The sequence below is a fragment of the Phasianus colchicus genome, chromosome 19, assembly GCF_987193195.1.
Source record: "Phasianus colchicus chromosome 19, bPhaCol1.hap1.1, whole genome shotgun sequence".
NCBI lineage: Eukaryota > Metazoa > Chordata > Aves > Galliformes > Phasianidae > Phasianus > Phasianus colchicus.
Window position 1 is genome coordinate 4,236,413 of NC_143454.1, and position 18,158 is coordinate 4,254,570.

The window sequence follows — 18,158 nt, forward strand, 5'->3', positions numbered from 1 at the left end:
ACAGATTCTTCTGGGGCCGGAGAGAGGGGAGAATCTAATTGAGGCATGCTGATAGCTGCCTGGTGCGGCTCCGATGGAGAGGGGTGAGGAAAGGGCTGCTCTTGGCTGGTTTCCATGAAATGAAGACTATCTGATGCAGACTTGCTGGGCTTTCACAGCCCTCCTCCCTTCCCTGTTGCTGTTGTTGTCTGGAGCCAGGCACACAGCAGCCCTAATGCAAGCACCTTCAGGATGTGCTGTGTGTGGTCAGTGAGGATGCTTCGGAGTGGCTTTGCAACCTGTCTAGCCTTGCACTTGTGGGTGTGGGCTCGCCATTCTTAGCTGAAGCCCTTGGGCCCATCAGTGCAGATACTGACTGGCATGGGCTTCAGCTGGGTTCTGGAAATTGGGGTGAGGGCTGCATGCCCTCTGCTCCCCCCTTGCCTGCAATGCAGCGCCAGCTCTGCAGGGAGGGCATCTGGCTGGATCAACAGAAAAAGTAACCTGAGGTGTACGGCTGCTCTCCTTACATCACCCTGGAAGAAGGCAGACATGCCCAGCTCCTGGCATCTCTATTTTTGCTGAGAGCAGAGATGGATATGGCTGAGCTGTCTCCTTTTATTTCCAGCACTTGGCGAGTGCTGCGGTGCGTTGCTAAAGATGCGTCTGGCTGGATGCAAGCTGCTGCTTCTGAGAGTGCTGGGGGATCGTGGGGTGAAGGGCCCCTGCCTTCTGCATCGCTCTGTGATTTGCTTCTCCTCCTCTTGCTGCTCTTTGCTCACCCCTCCACTTCCCCTACAGCTTTTTGCCTTTTTTTCTGTATTTATTTAAAGCAACCTGGGTAAACAGAGAGCAGGAACATGGGAACTGGGGCTGCTGGTACGACTGGATTTAGGAGGCATTTTTAATGTGTTTCTAACAGCCAGGATCGGGCTGTTCTGATGTATGAACTCATCTTATTTTCTGTATCTGCTACTTGGCATGGAGATTGCCTGCAGGGAGCTCCTGGAAAGTCTCAGACTGTGCACTTGGCTTCCTGGCAGCCCTGCTGACGAGCTTTGCACTTCCAGTTGCTGCAGCTCTGATGTTGCTGGTTTGCCAGAGCTGTCCCTCTGACCCCACTTTTAGCTCGCAGCTGCCCCCAGCACTGCATGCCTGGGTTCTGCCTGTCAGCTGCTGCATGTCCTGGCTCCTCCTTGCAAACAAGAGCCTGTGTGTCCCAAGAGGAGTGACCTTCAGGACCGTGACAGCAGAGGGCCACCCCATGGTGAGGACGTAGAGACAGAAGCCTTTCTCTTGGCTGTGACCAAGCCAGTTTGGGTTGGTGGTCAGCAGAGAGGCCTTGGAGCTGACAGCCCTGTGGACGGTCAGAGATAGAGGAGCTATAGCTGGCTGCAGTAAGGCTTTCAGATGAGGCTTGCGTGTAGCCCTGAGGTTTGTTGTGGAGGAGCCCAGCTTGCATTGGGGAACAGCAGCCAAAGGTTGGCTCTGAGTGCTGGGCTGCAGCAATTGGCACTGCTGAGTCCCTGTCTCCCATGGGAAGGGATATGGGGCAGTGGTGTCTGTGTGCAAAAGTGCCCAACCACCTGCCTCCAGGAACAGGAATGCCTGAGCACTGCAGTGCAGCAGGCGGGCTTGGATGGAAGACTTCCATCTCCAACCCAGCGTCTGGGTGTTGCAACAGATGGCAGTTATCTTTAAACTTTTCAGATGGTCGTTATCTTTAAAACTCTGTGGCTGGGGGAGGCTGTGAGGAGCATGTTCCGGGGCGGTCCCTCCTGTTCCTGCTGAGGCTTTCTCACATTTCCCATGAGAAGACATGGGAGCAGAGTGGCTGAGCCTGGGCTTGGTGTGAGTGGAGCCAGGCAGGCTGTCTGTGCTGGGAGAGCTCCCACCCTGCTAAAGCTGCTCCTTTTGCCCTCTGATGAGAGCGGTGGGTTTCCCCAGTGGGTGTGTGGGGGGGCTGAACTCTGCTCTGTGCTCCAGGGGATCCATGCCAGCTCAGCACAGGCATGCTCAGTGCCACGGCTGTGCCAGCCATGCTCTTTGCTTTGTCCCCAGCATCAGAAGTGCTGGTGGTGCCTCGCAGACATGGACAGAGCCAGTGCGTAGTGGTGCTTGATTAATGAGAGCTGGCATCTGCTGCTGTTCATCCTGTGCTCTTGAGGATGAAGCTGCAGTGAGCTTGGGTGCTCCAGGTCACGGTCAGGCTGTGACCAGGTGAGCAGGGCTGTGGGTTGGCTGTTCCTCCTTTGGGACTGGAGACTTTGAGCCCCAAGCATCTTGTTCACTCTGAATTCCTATGGCAAAGCACAAGGAAGGGGACTCTGCGTTCCCCCTGCAGAGAGAGCTGGGTTTGAGTTTCTTTCCACCCTGAGTTGGGCTGGCAGGGCAGGCAGCGCACAGAGCAGTGTGGGGTGCTTGTGAGCAGCATTGCTTGCAGCTCAGTGCTTGGGAGACAGGAGGTGGGGGAACTTGGAGCAGGAAGGCAGCCCTGAAGTCAGGCAGATTGGCTGCCTGCCTCCTGGGGAGAGGCTTCCTGTGAGATGCTGCTTGGACGCAGTAAGCAGATGGGTGAAATGGGAGGAGAGCCTGTCTGGTGGCTCCTGCTGCCTTCCTGCAAGGAGAAGTATGCACCCAGCAGGTCCAGCAAGGGAGTTCTGTGGGATCTGTTAAAGCTGTTGCAAAACCTGGTGGGAATCAGGATAGGAGACATTCAGGCTGGAGCAAAGCACTGCAGGTGCCTCTTGCTGTGTAACAAGCAGGGCAGGCACAGGAATGACTTTTCCAAGGCAGGGTACAAACATAGCACCAATTCTGTGTTTGCTTTGGGAGGGTCAAATGGCATCCTAAATGCTTCTGGACGTGGCTGTGTGGCTTTGCTGTATCTCTCACAGGAGGAGGAGGTATTCTCTTGAAGTGGTCTCTGTCTGCTGAGAAGCACCAACACTCAGCAGCCCTGGTGCTGAAGTCACTGCTGGGGCCTTTACAGTGTGAGATGGCCAGCATGAGAACTTACTGGTGCTGACAGCTGCAAATAGCACTGGGGGAGCAGAGAGAGTGTGGCAGTGCTGACAGCGAGGGGAAAATGTGCTCTGAGCTGGAGGTGTGACCTGATTCCCCTGCTCCCTTTTTCCACCCTGTGTTCACGATGTCTCGATGCAAGTCTGAAGCTGTGGTTTTGCTTTCTGCCATTCTTACTCATGTTGTTTCTCTTTAACAGCCATCAAGGTGAGCTGTGTTGGATTCTGTGGGGTGTCAAACAAGATCAATGACACTGCCTGGACTGTGGAGGAACAGTATTTCAACAGCACTCTGTCTCTGGCAGACAAAGGTGAGCTCCACAAGGACGTGGTGGTGATCTGTGGGTGTGTGGTTTCTTACTGGGAGATGGCTGATTGGTCTGCAGCAGTGCCTTGATGTGAAATACTCCTTCATAGGCTGCTTTGACTTGTGCACAGAATATATGAGCCGATATTGGAGACAGCATGAGCTGTGCAGAGTGGCATCCTGATTGGCTGCACAACTGGGCACTGCCTAAAACAGGGTGCATCCTCTGGCTCTGCTCTGTCTAGAGTGGGGCTGTCAGCAGCCACTTTGCTGCTTGTGGCTGCCTGTGAGCACAGGGTTGTGAAAGCCCTATGATTTCACTCTGCTCTGCTTTCCATGTGTTATCTATGGCAGTATCAAAACGCTTATCAGAACTGGTCAGCTGAAGCTGGTTGCAGGCTGGGAGTGGTTGAACTACACTGAAAGGGATGTGGAAGTGTTGCTCGTCCTCCACAAGAAGCACTGAAAGTGTGGCATGAGCAGCCTACAGCAGCTCCCAGCACACAGCTGCCAGCCCAGATGCCTAGAGATATAGCAGTGGGGCTGTGTTATCCTTGTGAGTAAAGTGACACCAGTAGCCTCAGGGGAATCTGGGCTCAAATGAATGCTGTCATTCTGCTATTAAATAGGTCAACCTTAGCATAAATAATTTATGCTGTGCTCTGGCTCCTATCAGAATCAAGAGGTCCCACTATTCACCTGCTAAGGGCAATGGCTGTAGCAGTAATTGTAAAGTGGCAGTAGGCCAGGCTAGCAGTCCTCTGATGCTGCACTGATCCTCTGATCTAGTAACAGGAAATGGGTGAAGCTGAAGTGGCAGCTCCTGCCAGCTCAGCGATTTCTCAAGCAGAGCTTTTAGCATGGAGGGGAGTCTGACCTCACTTGGAGACAGCTCTGCTTGCTCAGGCCCCAGGAAGGGAGGTGGTTGGCTCACTGCTCAGTTTGGCTCTTAGCCTAGTGGCTGCAGGAGGAGTCAGACTGCTTGGGAGGCCAATGAGAGATGGTCCTGCTTTTGGACATGGTAGTGATCACAGCCAGGGGTCTCAGCTGTGAATGCTGGGCTGGCAGAATCCTGGAAGCTTTGTAAGGGGCTGCAGGCAATTCAGCGTAGGTGAGCTGGAGACTGTGATCCATGGTGGGTTCCTGGAGAAGCTTAAACCTGCAACTGCACTGAAAATGAACTTTCACATTTGTTTCTAGTGTTAATGATTCATGAGGGAACTGTGCTACTGTGGATGGTTCTGTGATGGTTACAGCTGACTTACAGCAGAAGCTATGAGATAGGAGTGGGAAAAGGTGGGTTTGCAGCCCCTGGCTAATGCTGATGGCTGCTGCTGCAGTTGGTTATTGCAGGATTGGATCTGGGAGCTGTCCCCTTGACACCTGGAGCAAATGTGAACTGGGAAGGACAGAATTGTCCCTTAATGTGACACCTTTGAATACCTGAATTCCAGAAAACCTGCAAAAACTGGTATTCCCAGCTCCTAAAGTCATCATGAAAAGCGCTAGTCTTTTTGCTCTTGACTTTTCTGGAACCCAACTGTTGTGCACTGCTGAGTTCATGTGTCACCCCCAGTACTGCAGGTGGCCTGGACCTGAGCCTTGAGGGCTGCTGGGGCTGTGCTGCAGTGCCTTGGTGCTGCTGTGGAGCTGGTGGCTGCATGCTGGCATCTTCCTGTGCTAATGCAGCCCAGGGCAGCAGGGAGTGAGCACTGGTGGAGCATGACTGATCCGAGGAGCTGTGGATGCAGTGAAGGGAAAATCTGTCCTGTAGGACCACTGAGCTTGGAGCTGAGGTGTTTTGTGGTGCTGTTACTGCCCTGTCTTGCAAAGGTACTTTGCAGTATTGGGGAAAAAAGCACGTTGCAGCTAGCAGAAATCCAGAGCAGCACACCAGATACTGACTTGTGTTCTTCTGCTTTTTGTGTTAGAGGTGATAGGGCTGTTGGCAGCTGGGACAGAGTGTACGTGCATGTGGCTGGCATGCCATCCGTGGTTTGACATCCCTGGTACAGAGACACAGCCCACATGTGTCCTTTCTGAACAGGGAATGGCCATGGGCTGGGTGCAGGGGAACTCCTGCCTCCCTGCTGGCACTGTCCCCAGAGCTCTGGCAGAGGGTTCATGCAGGCAGACCATGAGGGAGGACCCCAGCTGTCCCCAAGGCCACACAGTCACCATTTGCCCAGCTCTGCTGTCCTTGTGCCTGCACCAGTCCTGCTCCTGTGAGATGGAACAGAGAGGGAAGCTCGGTCTGATAAAATTCTTGCATGATCTCTTCCCATGTTCTGCATGGCAAAATAAATAAGAAGAAAAGCAGCCTGTGCTCTTGGAGGACGTGCTGGGAGAAGAGGTTTGCAAAACTATGGAAACTTGGAACACTCTCTAAGCATTTAAGAGCAACTCTGCTCTTCTGCACCCACACACCTTGTTGCTGAACTATGGGTGGGGGCAGCCAGTCCTATGTGGCCATCAGCTGGCATTTGTTTTACAAACATGACTTATTTTTTCCGAAAGACTGTATACAGCATGAGAGGAGACAGACCTAAAAAATATCCTGTGTGCCCACTTTGCAGCACAAGGCACTGTTTAAGGCACTGGCTACATCCTTAACTTCTTTCCTTGTTTCCACAGCAGAGCAGCATCAGTGTGGGGGGGGCTCAGGCTCCCTCCTGGCTCAGAGCAGCTCAGAAGGCCCCACTCACCACTGTGCTCCTGCCTCCAGGAGCTGGGTATTGCGCAGGGTCCGTGCTGTAGCCTTGGCAATGACTTGCAGCCCAGTGGTTTAACGAACTCTGCTTGTTACAGAGAAGCTGCCAGGAAGCGCTGAGGGCAGCAGCTGCTCTGAGTGCATGCAGGCAGGGCCTCACTGCTGTGTTTGCTGAGGACACTGTGCAGGGCTGGGGAGGTTGCTCGTCCTGTGGGGGGGACTGGGAGGGGAACCTCTTTGTTTTGCCTCCCAGAGGGGAGGGTTTGCTTTTCCCACCTGACCTGAGTTTGGCTTGGCCCTTTGCTCACTGGTGCTGGCTCATCTTGGGTCATCATTTTGCAAAGAGGAAAACAAATGCAGTGATGAAGGGAGACCCACAAACGTGAGTGGTGTTGGTTTTCCCTGGGTATCTGTGGTACAGGAGATCAAGTACACCAGTTGCTGCGAGTACAAAATAGCCCTGCTTGTCCCCACTGCTCAGACAGAGAGATGCTTCTCTTGATCCCATATAATGGAGTAATTCAGCTCTGCAGAGGACTCGCACTCCTCTCCCCTCCCCTTCTGCAGCTCCGGCCTCGTTCAGCCAGAGAGGAGCAGGTCTGCCATGAGCCTGCACAGGGCTGTTTGCTTTGGCCGTGCTCTGTCTCCAGCTGTGCACACGGCTCTTGCCCTGTGGATGGATTGTGCATGCAAAGGTAGACTTTTTCTTTAAATCCTGTTTGTACCTGAGTTGAACCCATGCAGGGAGCTGGCTGTAATTGCCAGCTGACCTTCCTTTTGGCAGCTTGTTAGCTAGCTAGCAGGCACTGTGGGGAATTCCTGGCTGCTACACCTGCTTCCTCCTCTGGCATATTTCTTGTGCAAAGTGTTAAAATGGGGCAGCTGTGCATCACCTCTTCCCTGCTGGCCTGGCACAACATCTTCCCAACCATCACAGGCTGAAAGGTTACCTTTCTGTCTTCCAACAGAATTTAAAAAAGCGTGATGACCTGACTGGGCAGGCATGGAACGATGCAAGAAGGGTCTTGGTGTGGAGTAACTGTGTTTGCAGGAGGGAGCAGAGCAGCGGGGCTGGACAGCCCTGGAGGAGATGAGAGCAAACGTGAGCAGTGATGAGCCCTGAGGAGTCTCTGGTGCCAGCTTGTGCCCGCACTGTGCTGCAGGTTGTGGAGCAGTAACAGCACATTCAGCCCAAGAAAACCATGTGGAAAGAGCTGCAGTCACTGTGGGTCTCAGCAGCTTTCTCAGCACTTCCTAATTTCTTGCCTCAATAGATCACTGTTAATCCTCAGAGGTTTTTGCAGCATTGCTGGACTGCCAAATCCTACTAATTCTTTGAAAATGTCACTGAGATCTGCTGATACAGAGAAGTGTAAGCAGCGGAGCCTTTACTGCAGCCTTGCTGCTGAGCCTTCTTGTGTGTTTCCTTCCTCTGTGCTTACCTTCTGTGTTACAAAAAGGTTTATCTCAGCAATGTTAACCATATGGGAGCACCGGAGGTTGTTCCCACTGTGTGTTTGCGTGCAGCTAATCCAGCATGAGCAAATTGCTTTGAATGGGAGCCTAGAGCTGGGGCTGTGCCCATGCTGCCTGTGCACTGTCCCTGCTCAGCTGAAGGCTGCTCCATAGCAGCAGTGCTCTTGGGCAAGCAAAGCCAAGATGAAGGCCTTGTCCTCCCCTGGCTGTGCTTGCTGTTAGGGCTGTTCAGGCTACTGCTGCTCCCTCTGAGAGCACCTGTGTCTGTTGCTGGGCTGGTGCCAGCAAATGGGTGTGTTTACCCTCATTTGTTGTAGTTTGTAATCCCATGTATTAGCTTAATCCACCAGAATGGGAGTCCTGGTGTTAATGCTGTGACTGTCCAGCATCCCTTGAAGTGCCCCAGAGCAGGCAAAACTAATGCTTGCCTTCTGAGACAGCCTCCTGGATGAGAAGGGCCCTGGTTTTGCTTACAGTGCAATTTGTTGGGCTGCAAATGAGGGCAGGGGTGCAAGGTGCTGGCTGTCAGGGCTGCGTGGAGGGATGGAACTTCAGCTGAGGAACTGGGCTCCTGTCACACAGTGCAGAGGCAGGGCTGCCTCTTTCTCCACTCAGAAATACAAACCTTGCTCCTTTCCTGCTGTTCACATTGATGCCAATCGTGTCAGCCCCAAGGAGAACTTGAGCTGGGCATCCGCAGCACTGATACCTGCTGAATTTGGTGGCTCTGGGGAGCTCACCTGCCCTGGGGCAGCAGGATGCTGCAGGGAGCTCCTATTGCTGTGAGCAGTGGCAGGGAGCCAGCAGGCACCAGGTACCTGGCCCTGCTGCAGACTTTGGCCAGCACACTCATTACATCGCTCACCAAGAAGCCAAAGAGATACTGCCATATGGCCAGGCCTGCTGTTCCCCTGTTAGAACAACCAAAATGTATGTCCTGTCCAAAGGCTAAACTTGTTTGTGCTCCAGAGCAGCAGTGTCTGCTGTCATTGGCAGGGTGGTAGCAGCCAGCAGAGCTGGAGGTCAGGCGGGAGCTGGCTCCGTGCCGGGGTGGAGGACACCTACCAGGCTCCTGGTCCTGGCTGCAGAACAGGTAGCACCCTCCTCCTTGGGGAACAGAGGGGAGCAGCATGCTGAATATCCATCTTTGTAGCCTTTGTTGAGCTGTGCATGAAGCCTGGCAAGGCAGGGAGAGGTGAGTGCTGCACCCTGTTACAGCTGTCTGGCCCCGCAGGCTCCAGCATGCTCAGACGTCTGGGCTGTCTCTCCCAGTGCATCAGAGTGTGAGATTTCAGAGGGGTGAGTAATGCAGCTCAGCTGAGTCTATCGTTGCTGTGCATCGGTGGCCAAGGCATCTCCCAGCCCTCTGCTGGCTTCTCTGCAGCTCCATGCCCTGCTGACGCTGACCTGGGCGCTCTGTCCTGGTGGTGGTAGGCTGCTGTGGGCTGGCAGGAGGCACTGCTGGGCACAGAGCCCTGGCTCCTGCAGGGATTTGAGATGGAATTGCTGGGGCTGGGTCAGCAAACTGGAAGGAGGCATTTGGCTGATGTCTCAGTGGCAGCACTGGTTTGAACTTCAGGCCCCACCTGTACTGTAAGAACAGTTTGTTTGCATGGGCTGTTGGAGGGAAAGCTGCAGAAAAACCTGGGAAGCACACAGGCTTTGTGCAGTTCAGCTCTACTGCCAGGGGATCCCTACCAGCCAGGGCTGTCTGCACCTTTGTGCATCAGTCCCAACCTATCTGCAGGTGCATCCAGTTGCAGGCCAGGCTCAGGGCATGGACAGCTTGAGCACAGGAGCCCTGTGTGACCCTGGGGAAAGTGAAACCTCTGTTCCTGGACAGCATACGAGGTGAGCAGTGAATGCCCTGAGTGCCATGGGATGCTCTGAGATGTTCTGCAGTGTGGAGCTGGGCTCAGGGCTGTGCTCCCCATCCCAGGGGATGCCCTGTAGGGCACTGGGCACCCCAGTGACCTCCTGGGTAGAGAATTCAGTGTGAGCACTGCGGATCGAGGGGTTTCCTTTCTGCACACCAAGTCCTCCCAGCCTTCCTCCACATTCACCGGTGCAAACAAAGCCCCTTTCCCAGTGTGGCAGCGAGGGGAGTGGCTGAGCCATGACAGGGAGAGTCCTTCTGTGTCTGGACAAAACCTCGCTGGCAGCGGAAGCAGGAGGGGAAATCTCCAAGGTTGTTCTTTGCTCTGTGCTGTTAGCGTGTCCCTGCTGCTCCAGCTCCTTGGGTTGCTTGTTTTCTTTTCCTATGGCAGCAGTTCCTTTCCCTCCAGGACTTTGCAGGGAGGATATCTGTGGTTTGGGGCAGCTGAGCCCTGCTGGCTCGGTTCCTATCAGGTAGGAGGGCTGCAGGTACAGCCCCATGGCAGAGCCCTGCTAAGCAGCCTCCCTCTGCTGCCTAATGACTTTCTCAAGATATTTTTAGCTGCACGTAAACTTCAGGAAAAGCTTTTGCATCTGAATACACTGTGGCCTTTGTTTGGGCTTTGGGGAATGGTGAGGTAATGGCTTGGTGAGGCTCTGGCAGCTTGCACAGCCCTTTCCCCTCACTCTGTGCATTTAAAAGCCCTGGGGCACACTGCGTGTGGATCCGGCTCCGTGCTGTGTTCCTTTGAACCTGGCCTGGTCTCTGCTTAAGCATGTCCTTAGCAGAGCTCCTGGTGCAGGAGCAGGGAGCAGCTTGGCTGCTGTGAATGTCAGCCTGCGCTCTGCAGCAGCCGGGCTTCCCAGCAGCCTTGTCAGTCCGCCAGGCACCCGAGCACACCCAGGCTTTCGCAGGAACCTCCCATCGTGGTCAGGATCTTCTGTTTTTCTTCATCTATTTTTATTAAGCCTTGTCCCAGGAATAGCTCTGGCACTGAGCTCCTGGGCATGCCTGCATGGGGCTGCCCAGAGCTCCCTGCTCCAGTGGACTCCAGGCTTGCAGTGTGGGCAGGAAATGCAGGCACTGCATGCTGGGGCCCTTGCTGGTCATTCATTAGCTATTCATTAAGCAATGTCGGGTGATGTGGTGGTAGGTGCTTGGTCCAGGCTGCTGCGACCATTGGAAAATTCAGTGTGTATAAAGGGCTGCATAAAGGTGCTTCCCAAAATGAGGATGTGCCTTAATAAGGGGCAGGAGCTCTTGGAGCAGTGGCTGAGTGCTTCGTGTCAGCTTTGTGCTGGAACCTCCAAGCAAAGGCACCCCTGCATCTGAGCGCTGCCCTCCACTGAGCCCTTCCCAGGGAGTCAATAGGAGAAGGCTGGGATGTCTCGAGGCTTCCAGAGCAGGCATTGAGTTGCTTTATGCCTCCACCTTGTGACAAGGCGGCATGTTGCATTTTAGCTTACGTATCCAGTTTTATCTGGGGATGAGAAGGGAGATCACCAGGAGTGTGTTTTGGCTTGCAGTGATGGCAGTGGGCAAGCCATCTCCTTTCTTTACAGGCTAAGTGTACAGACAGACAGCTCTTCCTTCCTTCCTGACTTACTGTAGCAGTGGGATGAAATCAGCTACAGCTGTGTGTGCTGGGGGCTGCAGGCAGTGCAACCTTTTCTAATAGGAACTGTGGACTGGGCTGAACTCTGCCTCATCTACCAGGGCTGCAAATGGGGGTTATTCCCTGCTCCCTCCCCCTGTCGTGCAACCCACCTGATCACCTGATACCAGGACTTTATTACTGTCAGCTCTGCAGAGCCAACATTGCTAACAGGCAAGCTGTGTCCTTGCTCTTGCATCAACTACACAGCTAGCCAAATTTAGAGCCTTAGTACCTCCAGCAGTGATCCTGCAAAGCAGAACAAACAGAGCTTGAGTTAATAAGTATCCAGGTCTCCTCTTAGCACTGCCAATCTGGAAACAAAACCTCTGGTTTATTCAGTAAACGTGGATTCCTCTTTATATCTTGGTGCTTTGCTGGATGAAGGCAGCCCAGGGAGCTGCCTGGTGCTCCCAGCTCACACCATGGGGCCGGTTTGGGGTCACTGCTGCCCTGGGAGGGATGGTGGATCCAGCTGGATGCAGGGGAGCCTTGGTTTGGAGCTGTTGCTGGAGCTGTGTGCCAGCTCTTGGCTCTGCTCTGTGCCCTCGAGGCTGTTGCAGGGAGCTGAAGAAAACTAGAACTGAGGTTTGAACTCCCTGCGCTGGGCTGGGAGCCTGCAGCCTTCCCTGAAGCACTCGGTGCCATATGTGGGAATTCACAGCTGTGGTTTTCTGTCCCACACTGCGATGACTGCCCAGGGGGAGAATTCAGGGACATTGTTGAAGTTACTTCTTGACCCTGTTCTTGACTCTGGTCCTCCAGACAGCTGGGCTGAGGTATCGCAGGTCGCACTGTGGGGCCAGGATCTGCAGGGGTGCATTTAGGCCTGGGATTTGGAGCTCTGGGTCCAGCTTGGTGCCCACCAGACCTCCTTACCCCACCTGCAGGCAGTGCCTTTGCTTCCTCATCTTCCCCTGAGTGGCTACAGCCTGCCTGAGGGAAGCAAACACAGCATTCCTTCTTAGTGCCCTCTATCAGTAACGTGGAGCTAATGGCCCTCTCTAAAGCATGCTGTGGCATTGGCATCCCTTCAGCCCTGCCTGGGCCATGATATTTCCAAAGTATCTTAACCTAGGCCTCATTGGGAACATAGATTTGTCCTGCCCCAGGGACAGGTGAGTTGCTCCTTGGATGCAGAGGGTGAGTGTGGTGGTGTCCAGGGGTGAAGGCAGCTGGACGAATTGTGTGGCATTCCCTTGGCACTGGACTCTCTTGCCAGAAGCTCCTGCTCCAAAAATACCATTCCAAGGTGACAACCTCCCACTTACCTGTTATTCTTATTTCCCACAGGAGTCCTTTCAGCTGGCGAGCACAACTTTTCCTTCCAGTTCCTGCTGCCAGGTATGATGCAGATACACAGCTGGAGGCCCTTTCACATAAGCCAGGGGTTCCCCAGTTTTGGGAGCTGTGCTGAGGCCCTGGATTAGCTGGTGGAGACAGGCTGGGCTCAGGGGTGCCAGAGGGGACTGTAAGGTTGGCCACAGACAGCAGAGGAGTTTAGGCAAGCTGTATGCTCCTATCTGGAGTAAAACTAGGTCTGCACTGCTACTGACAGCTTGGACTGAACCCTGTGGGCTTTCACCTAGGCACAGCAGTCCTGGCCTGCAGCTGGCCAGCTATCCTGGGTGCAGTGTGCTCTGCTGTGGTGTGGGGGTGCCTTCTGTAGGGAGTCTGGATGACCCAAGTGCTCATCCCCTTTTTTTGGGAAGTCATATGTGCCCTGTCTCTAGGATGCTTGCATAATGGTTCAGGTGAAGAGTAACTGTCTCAAGCATAAAAATGCTTGGCTTAACTCAGTCTTGTGACACCTTTTCTTTCTGTCTTGACTCCAGCCTCTGCTCCTACATCATTTGAAGGTCCTTTTGGCAAGGTCCTCCATCAGGTGAAAGCTGTGATAGACACACCTCGCTTCTCCAAGGACTACAAGTGCAACAAGATCTTTTATGTTCTCTGCCCTCTCAACTTGAATGACATCCTCGATATTGAGGTAGGAACAAGGATGAGTTTGGCTGGGAATCAAGGCATTGCTGCTTCTCCTTGTCATAAGTGATATTTGGGAGTAATTGTGTGTTTGGATAATTCTCTGACTGCGTGTCCTGCTGGTGCAAGAGCAGTCTGAGGACTCTTGCTCTTGATCTGCCTTGCCATCAGTCCCCACTCAGTGATTTTTTTGACTTCTCCACGCATTGCTTTGGAAGATTTAGTGAATTTTGAACATGCTAAGAGAGGCATCTCAGCATGTACAAACACCAGGTGTTTGTAGAGACCTGGCCTTGGGGAACGTGAAGGGAAGAGATGCTAACAGGACAGGAAAAACTGGGGGGATGGAGGAGAGAAGCCTGTTGTCTGTGTTACTGGTTCTTCGTGGCCTCTCAAAGCAGATATTGCTGCTTGCGTGTTTCGGGTCCGAGTGTTTTCCTGAAGGCTCTCTGACACTCCTGGGTCACCATCTGTCTCTTGCAGCAGCCCAACACTATGTCTGTTACCAAGAAGTTCAACTACAAGCTCGTGAAGAGTGGCAACGTTGTCCTGACAGCCACCTCAGATCTGAAAGGGTACATTGTGGGGCAAGTGATCCAGCTCCGCACAGACATAGAGAACAAATCAGGCCGGGACACCGGGGCTGTGGTAGCCAGCCTACTGCAGGTGAGCATCCAAAAAGATGATTCTTAGGCTATGCTGATAATCCACCTCAACAAGGCAATTGTGAAGCTGGCTGTTTTCACCACAGTGAGTATTGCTGCTGCTTTTGTCTGGAAGGTGGCAGCGAGTAGTCCAGACTTCTGGCTAGCTTTGTTTCCCTCTGCCTTCCTGGGGAAAGAGGTGGTAGGACTTGTCTTGCTTATAGCACTTCAGTGCATAATGCAATGATGGGTTAATCCTGCCCTGTAAAATATGTCTATACATTTGTACTCGTTTGACAGAACAACTGGGTGATTTTGTGTTCTGCCTTACTTTTGTGGGGGACGGATGATCGTCTGCAATCTTTCTGCTAGCTGTTTTTATTCCTGTCTGCACAGAAAGTGGCTTACAAATCCAAGCGTTGGATTTATGACCTGAGGACCATCGCTGAGGTAGAAGGTTCAGGAGTGAAAGCCTGGAAACATGCGGAATGGAAGGAGCAGATCCTTGTTCCAGCACTGCCCCAGTCCATTCTGCAGGGCTGTAGCCTCATACATATCGATTACTATATCCAGGTGAGCAGCGTGGTGCTCTGGTGGGTTCTACTGCAGTTCTGGGTGTGTGCGAGGGACACCTTGTGGGTGTCAAAGATGTAGCTTTGCTGAGGAACTCAGTGTGACTTGTTTTGCTGGTCAGTAATGATGGGTGAGGCTGCCCTTGTGCTGTTGTGCTCCTTGTTAGGTGAGCCTACCTGTGCCCTACGCAATGCACGACAAAGAAGATTCCACTGTTTTTCCTTCTCTTCCAGGTTTCCCTCAAGTCACCAGAGGTTTCAGTCACCCTTCCCATTTATATTGGCAACATTGCAGTGAACAGGGTCCCTCTGAGCCCTTCTCGGTCTGTCCAGCACCTACCATCTGCAGTGGTACCCAGTGCCCCCCCGGAGGAAGAGGAGGCTGCCGGCGGTTATCACCCAATGGACAATGTCTTGATCCCCACCAAAAGCCATTCCCAGCAGCAGCCATTTAGCTACGCCCCAGGACTGAGCTTCCAGGAAGCAGACTCGGAGCAGACAGGCTCCCCAAATCACCCCACCCTCTGCCTCTCGACAGGAGCCACCATCCCTTACTACGCCGAGGGAAACGTGGTGCCCGTGCCCACTGCTAGCTCACTCATTTTGCCTCCAGAATACAGCACGTGGGGCTACCCATACGGTGAGCATCCCATTCCTGAGACCTAAACAGTCTGGCAGTGTGATAGCAAACATCTGCTATGACAAGAGTCTCTTTGCAAGCTGAAAAGCCTGGAATATAGAGATGTCAGCTCGCCGGGGCTGAAGTTAGGGGAAATTGTGAGAAAACTCTGCCTGCCTTCTCTGGAGGAGCTCCTTGTGGCTGTGACAGCCAGCTGTCCGTTCCCACGTCCACACCCATGCTGCCCTAGGCTCGTTCTGAGAGGATCTCCCTGCTCTGAAATGAGCTTTCAGCCTCCCACAGATATAAAAACTCTTGGCTTGTGGTGAGGCTGGTGGGAGCAGAGCCAGGAAAGTGATGTAACTGAAATCTTACGTCTGCTTTGGAGTGGGCCTGCATCTGGTCTGGAGACAGAAGCTTTGGGGGTGGGCGCTGAGAGACTGTCCAGGATGGAAGAGCTTGGGGAAATCCCAGCACACTGCATTCCTGAAGCAGTGCTTCTCAGAGGTGGCTGGGACCAGAGGTATGGCACAGTCCTACGTGGATAAACCAGTCAGTTAGCACTGAGATGATAAGAGATGCTCGGATGTGTCACTTCAGCAGGGCAGGCTGTAGGGTCCTGGAGTGCCTGCACACACACGTTAGCAGCTTGCAATGCTCAGTACTGATTTACATAGATGGAGGTTCAGGGAACTTCCCACTATAACCATTCTTGTTCTTTCCTTTCCCTGCAGAGGCACCTCCATCCTATGAGCAGAGCTGCAGCAGTGCCAACTCCAGCATCAGCAATGGCAACTAGCCTCCCCTGCTCCACATCCCGTCGGCACGATGGTTCACCAGCCTGCTGCAAAGTCTGGTACAGCACAAGGCGTCTTTTTATCTCTTTGGCTGCTTGGCAGAGTAAATGGCACATCCTGGCCTGGGCTTTTTAAATCTCTTTCTTGGGAGGGGGAAGATAAAAGGGCAGCCAGAGCAGCCCGTGTTGTGTGTAGGAGAGGTCTGAACCATCTCATTCTGCTGCACCAAAAGCTGGAAGATCTGGTCTTGCCCCAGGGATGCCCTCTGCAGCAGCCTGTATTTGAAGTACTGTAGTCACCACTAACTGCTTTACTATCAAAGCACCTGCGATGCCTTATCTGAAATGCTCCTGACTTGGCATGTCTCCAATGTAGATGAAGACTGGGCTGTGTGAACTTTCTCTTCTCTTTCGTGGGCTGCGTGCTCTGCAGAAATGCTTCTAACAGCTCTTCCTCCTTGTCCTCATAGGTCCCAGGGGTAGGTGAAACAGGAGCTTTCTTGGAGTAGGCAGGGTTGGAAGGTCAGGGACTCTTGCCAAGCCAAAAGCACAAGCCCTTGCTGTACCTGCGTAGTGGGATGAGTGACTGGCAGCCTTTGGTGCCCGGGCAGTGACCTGGACCGCCGCCTGCTTGTGCTGAGTGGAGAGCAGGCTCTGTCAGCAAGGAGCCTTTTTAACTAGAATAACTTTCTAGAGGAGACAGACCATCCTTGCTTGCTGCTAGGATGACCAGCGCCTGTCAAATCTGTACAGGGGACACCAGCTCCTGTGCCCCATCTCCTGCTCCTGCAGGGCACCCTCTCCATCCCAGCTGTCTGGCCTTAGGCAAGCCAGAATTACATGACAATCAAGTTACAGAAGTCTGTCTGATGCTACCTCCGCATCTACCAAGGACTCTGCCCATGGAAGCCCCATCCTCGGCGGTGCCCCCCTCTCCAGGCTCAGCCTGGCACTTTGTTCCCTGCTCCCACACCAGCACAGGGGGGCTCGGGGATGGCTGGTACTGCTGTGCTGCTCATCTCCAGAACCACCACAAGATGCAGAACGGAGAGAGTGGGAGCACAAACTGCTACACTTCATTCACAGCCTCTGCTGGACCCGGCGGGTCAGGGGAAGAAGCTGGGATACTGAAAGCAACTTTTTTTTTTTTCCTGTTTGATTTTTTTTTTTTTTTTTCCCCTTGTTGTTTAGCTTTTTAGCATTGACTGCCCAAGCTGAGGAAACCAAACGCAGGACACTCAGAGCTATGGGCATCCAGCCAAGGCTGAAATAGCAGACTGCACCTTTGGCACCTCTGAGAATTGGTCCTGCACTTCCTGATGCTGGGCAGGCAGTATCTAACAAATCTCCTAGGAGCTCTGCTTCCTCACACCCCCAGCTGGCTGCTGGGGACAAGCCTTGCTTTGCACTCTTCCTTTGCAAAAACCTTTTTATTCTATTTTGTTTTAAAAGTGTTGAACTGCTTTAAGGGTAGAGTAGAGAAGGTGCCGTTCTGAGCAGCGCCAGCACAGCATCCACCAATGTTGATAGAATGATTGTCATTGTCCTTAAATATATATATATATATATGAGACAAAGTTTTGTTTTTAATGATCGAATTCATAAATACAAATTTTAATGCTGTATTTAATAAATTATTCCAAGAGAAATGCTGTGCTCTTTCTTCTATTTCTGATGCTGACCCTTGTGCCTGTTGGATCAGCTGGAAGGCTGCTCCCCGTGCCCACAGGTTTGCTGATACCATCTCAAACAAGTTGGATTTGTCTCAATGTTGTTGCTGCAAGCAGCCCAAAGCACAACCTGCCAGGATACACCAGGATTCTTCCTCACTCTCTGCTCACCTTGTGCTTCTGCCCAGCAGTTTATTATTTAGGACTTTCCCCTTTGCCTGGCGATCCCAGGCTGCAGGGTGAAAGCTTCCTCTTGCCCCCACCAGGGGCTGTGAGCCCAGCATGCTGTGGCAGCAGAGTCATAATCATAGAATCATAGAATGGCCTGCCTTGAAAAGGACCACAATGATCACCTGGTTTCAACTCCCTGCTACGTGCAGGGTCACCAACCAGCAGCCCAGGCTGCCCAGAGCCACATCCAGCCTGGCCTCGAATGCCTCACAGTGTGGTGCTCACAGCAGGTGCCAGAGGGCAGGAAAGCCATTTTTGGGGTGCACAGTCCGTGGCAGAGCAATGGGATCAGCCCTGCCTTGCTGCAGCCTGGATCACAGGGAGCTCCTGTGGGCCCCTCCTTCCCCTCTCCTGTTTCTGAACTCTGTGCTGAAGACAAAAGCCTGGGTAGAAAAGCTTCATATGTAGGAATTAATTCAATTCCTGGCTCAAATTTGTAAACAATTGGTTGGTTTTTTTTTTTTTTTTCCCCTTTCTCTTTTGTTTGCAATCAGGAGGGGAAGTGGCGGGGGCCTGTGAGACAATTGTTTCCAAACGGCATCCAATGGAAAACACCAAAAATATCCTCTGCCCTTTCTCATGCTGCTTCGTTCTCGCCGTGCACCTCTTTGCCCATCC

The 18,158-nt window shown here is 53.0% G+C and overlaps 1 protein-coding gene across 2 annotated transcripts in view; it reads left to right on the top strand.

Moving 5' to 3' along the window:
* ARRDC1 (arrestin domain containing 1) overlaps positions 1-17,199 on the top strand; it is a 26,286-nt gene extending 9,087 nt beyond the window's left edge. The window contains exons 2-8 of one of the 2 annotated variants that reach the window (XM_031601555.2): positions 3,203-3,313; positions 12,319-12,369; positions 12,861-13,015; positions 13,492-13,674; positions 14,049-14,225; positions 14,459-14,864; positions 15,578-17,187. In XM_031601555.2, the coding sequence (XP_031457415.1) occupies positions 3,203-3,313; positions 12,319-12,369; positions 12,861-13,015; positions 13,492-13,674; positions 14,049-14,225; positions 14,459-14,864; positions 15,578-15,642 (1,148 nt within the window). In that variant the 3' untranslated portion in view covers positions 15,643-17,187. Of the gene's footprint in view, positions 1-3,202; positions 3,314-12,318; positions 12,370-12,860; positions 13,016-13,491; positions 13,675-14,048; positions 14,226-14,458; positions 14,865-15,577 lie in introns of both variants that reach the window. The other variant, XM_031601557.2, reaches the window with a different exon arrangement.
* The last annotated feature ends 959 nt before the right edge of the window (positions 17,200-18,158 follow it).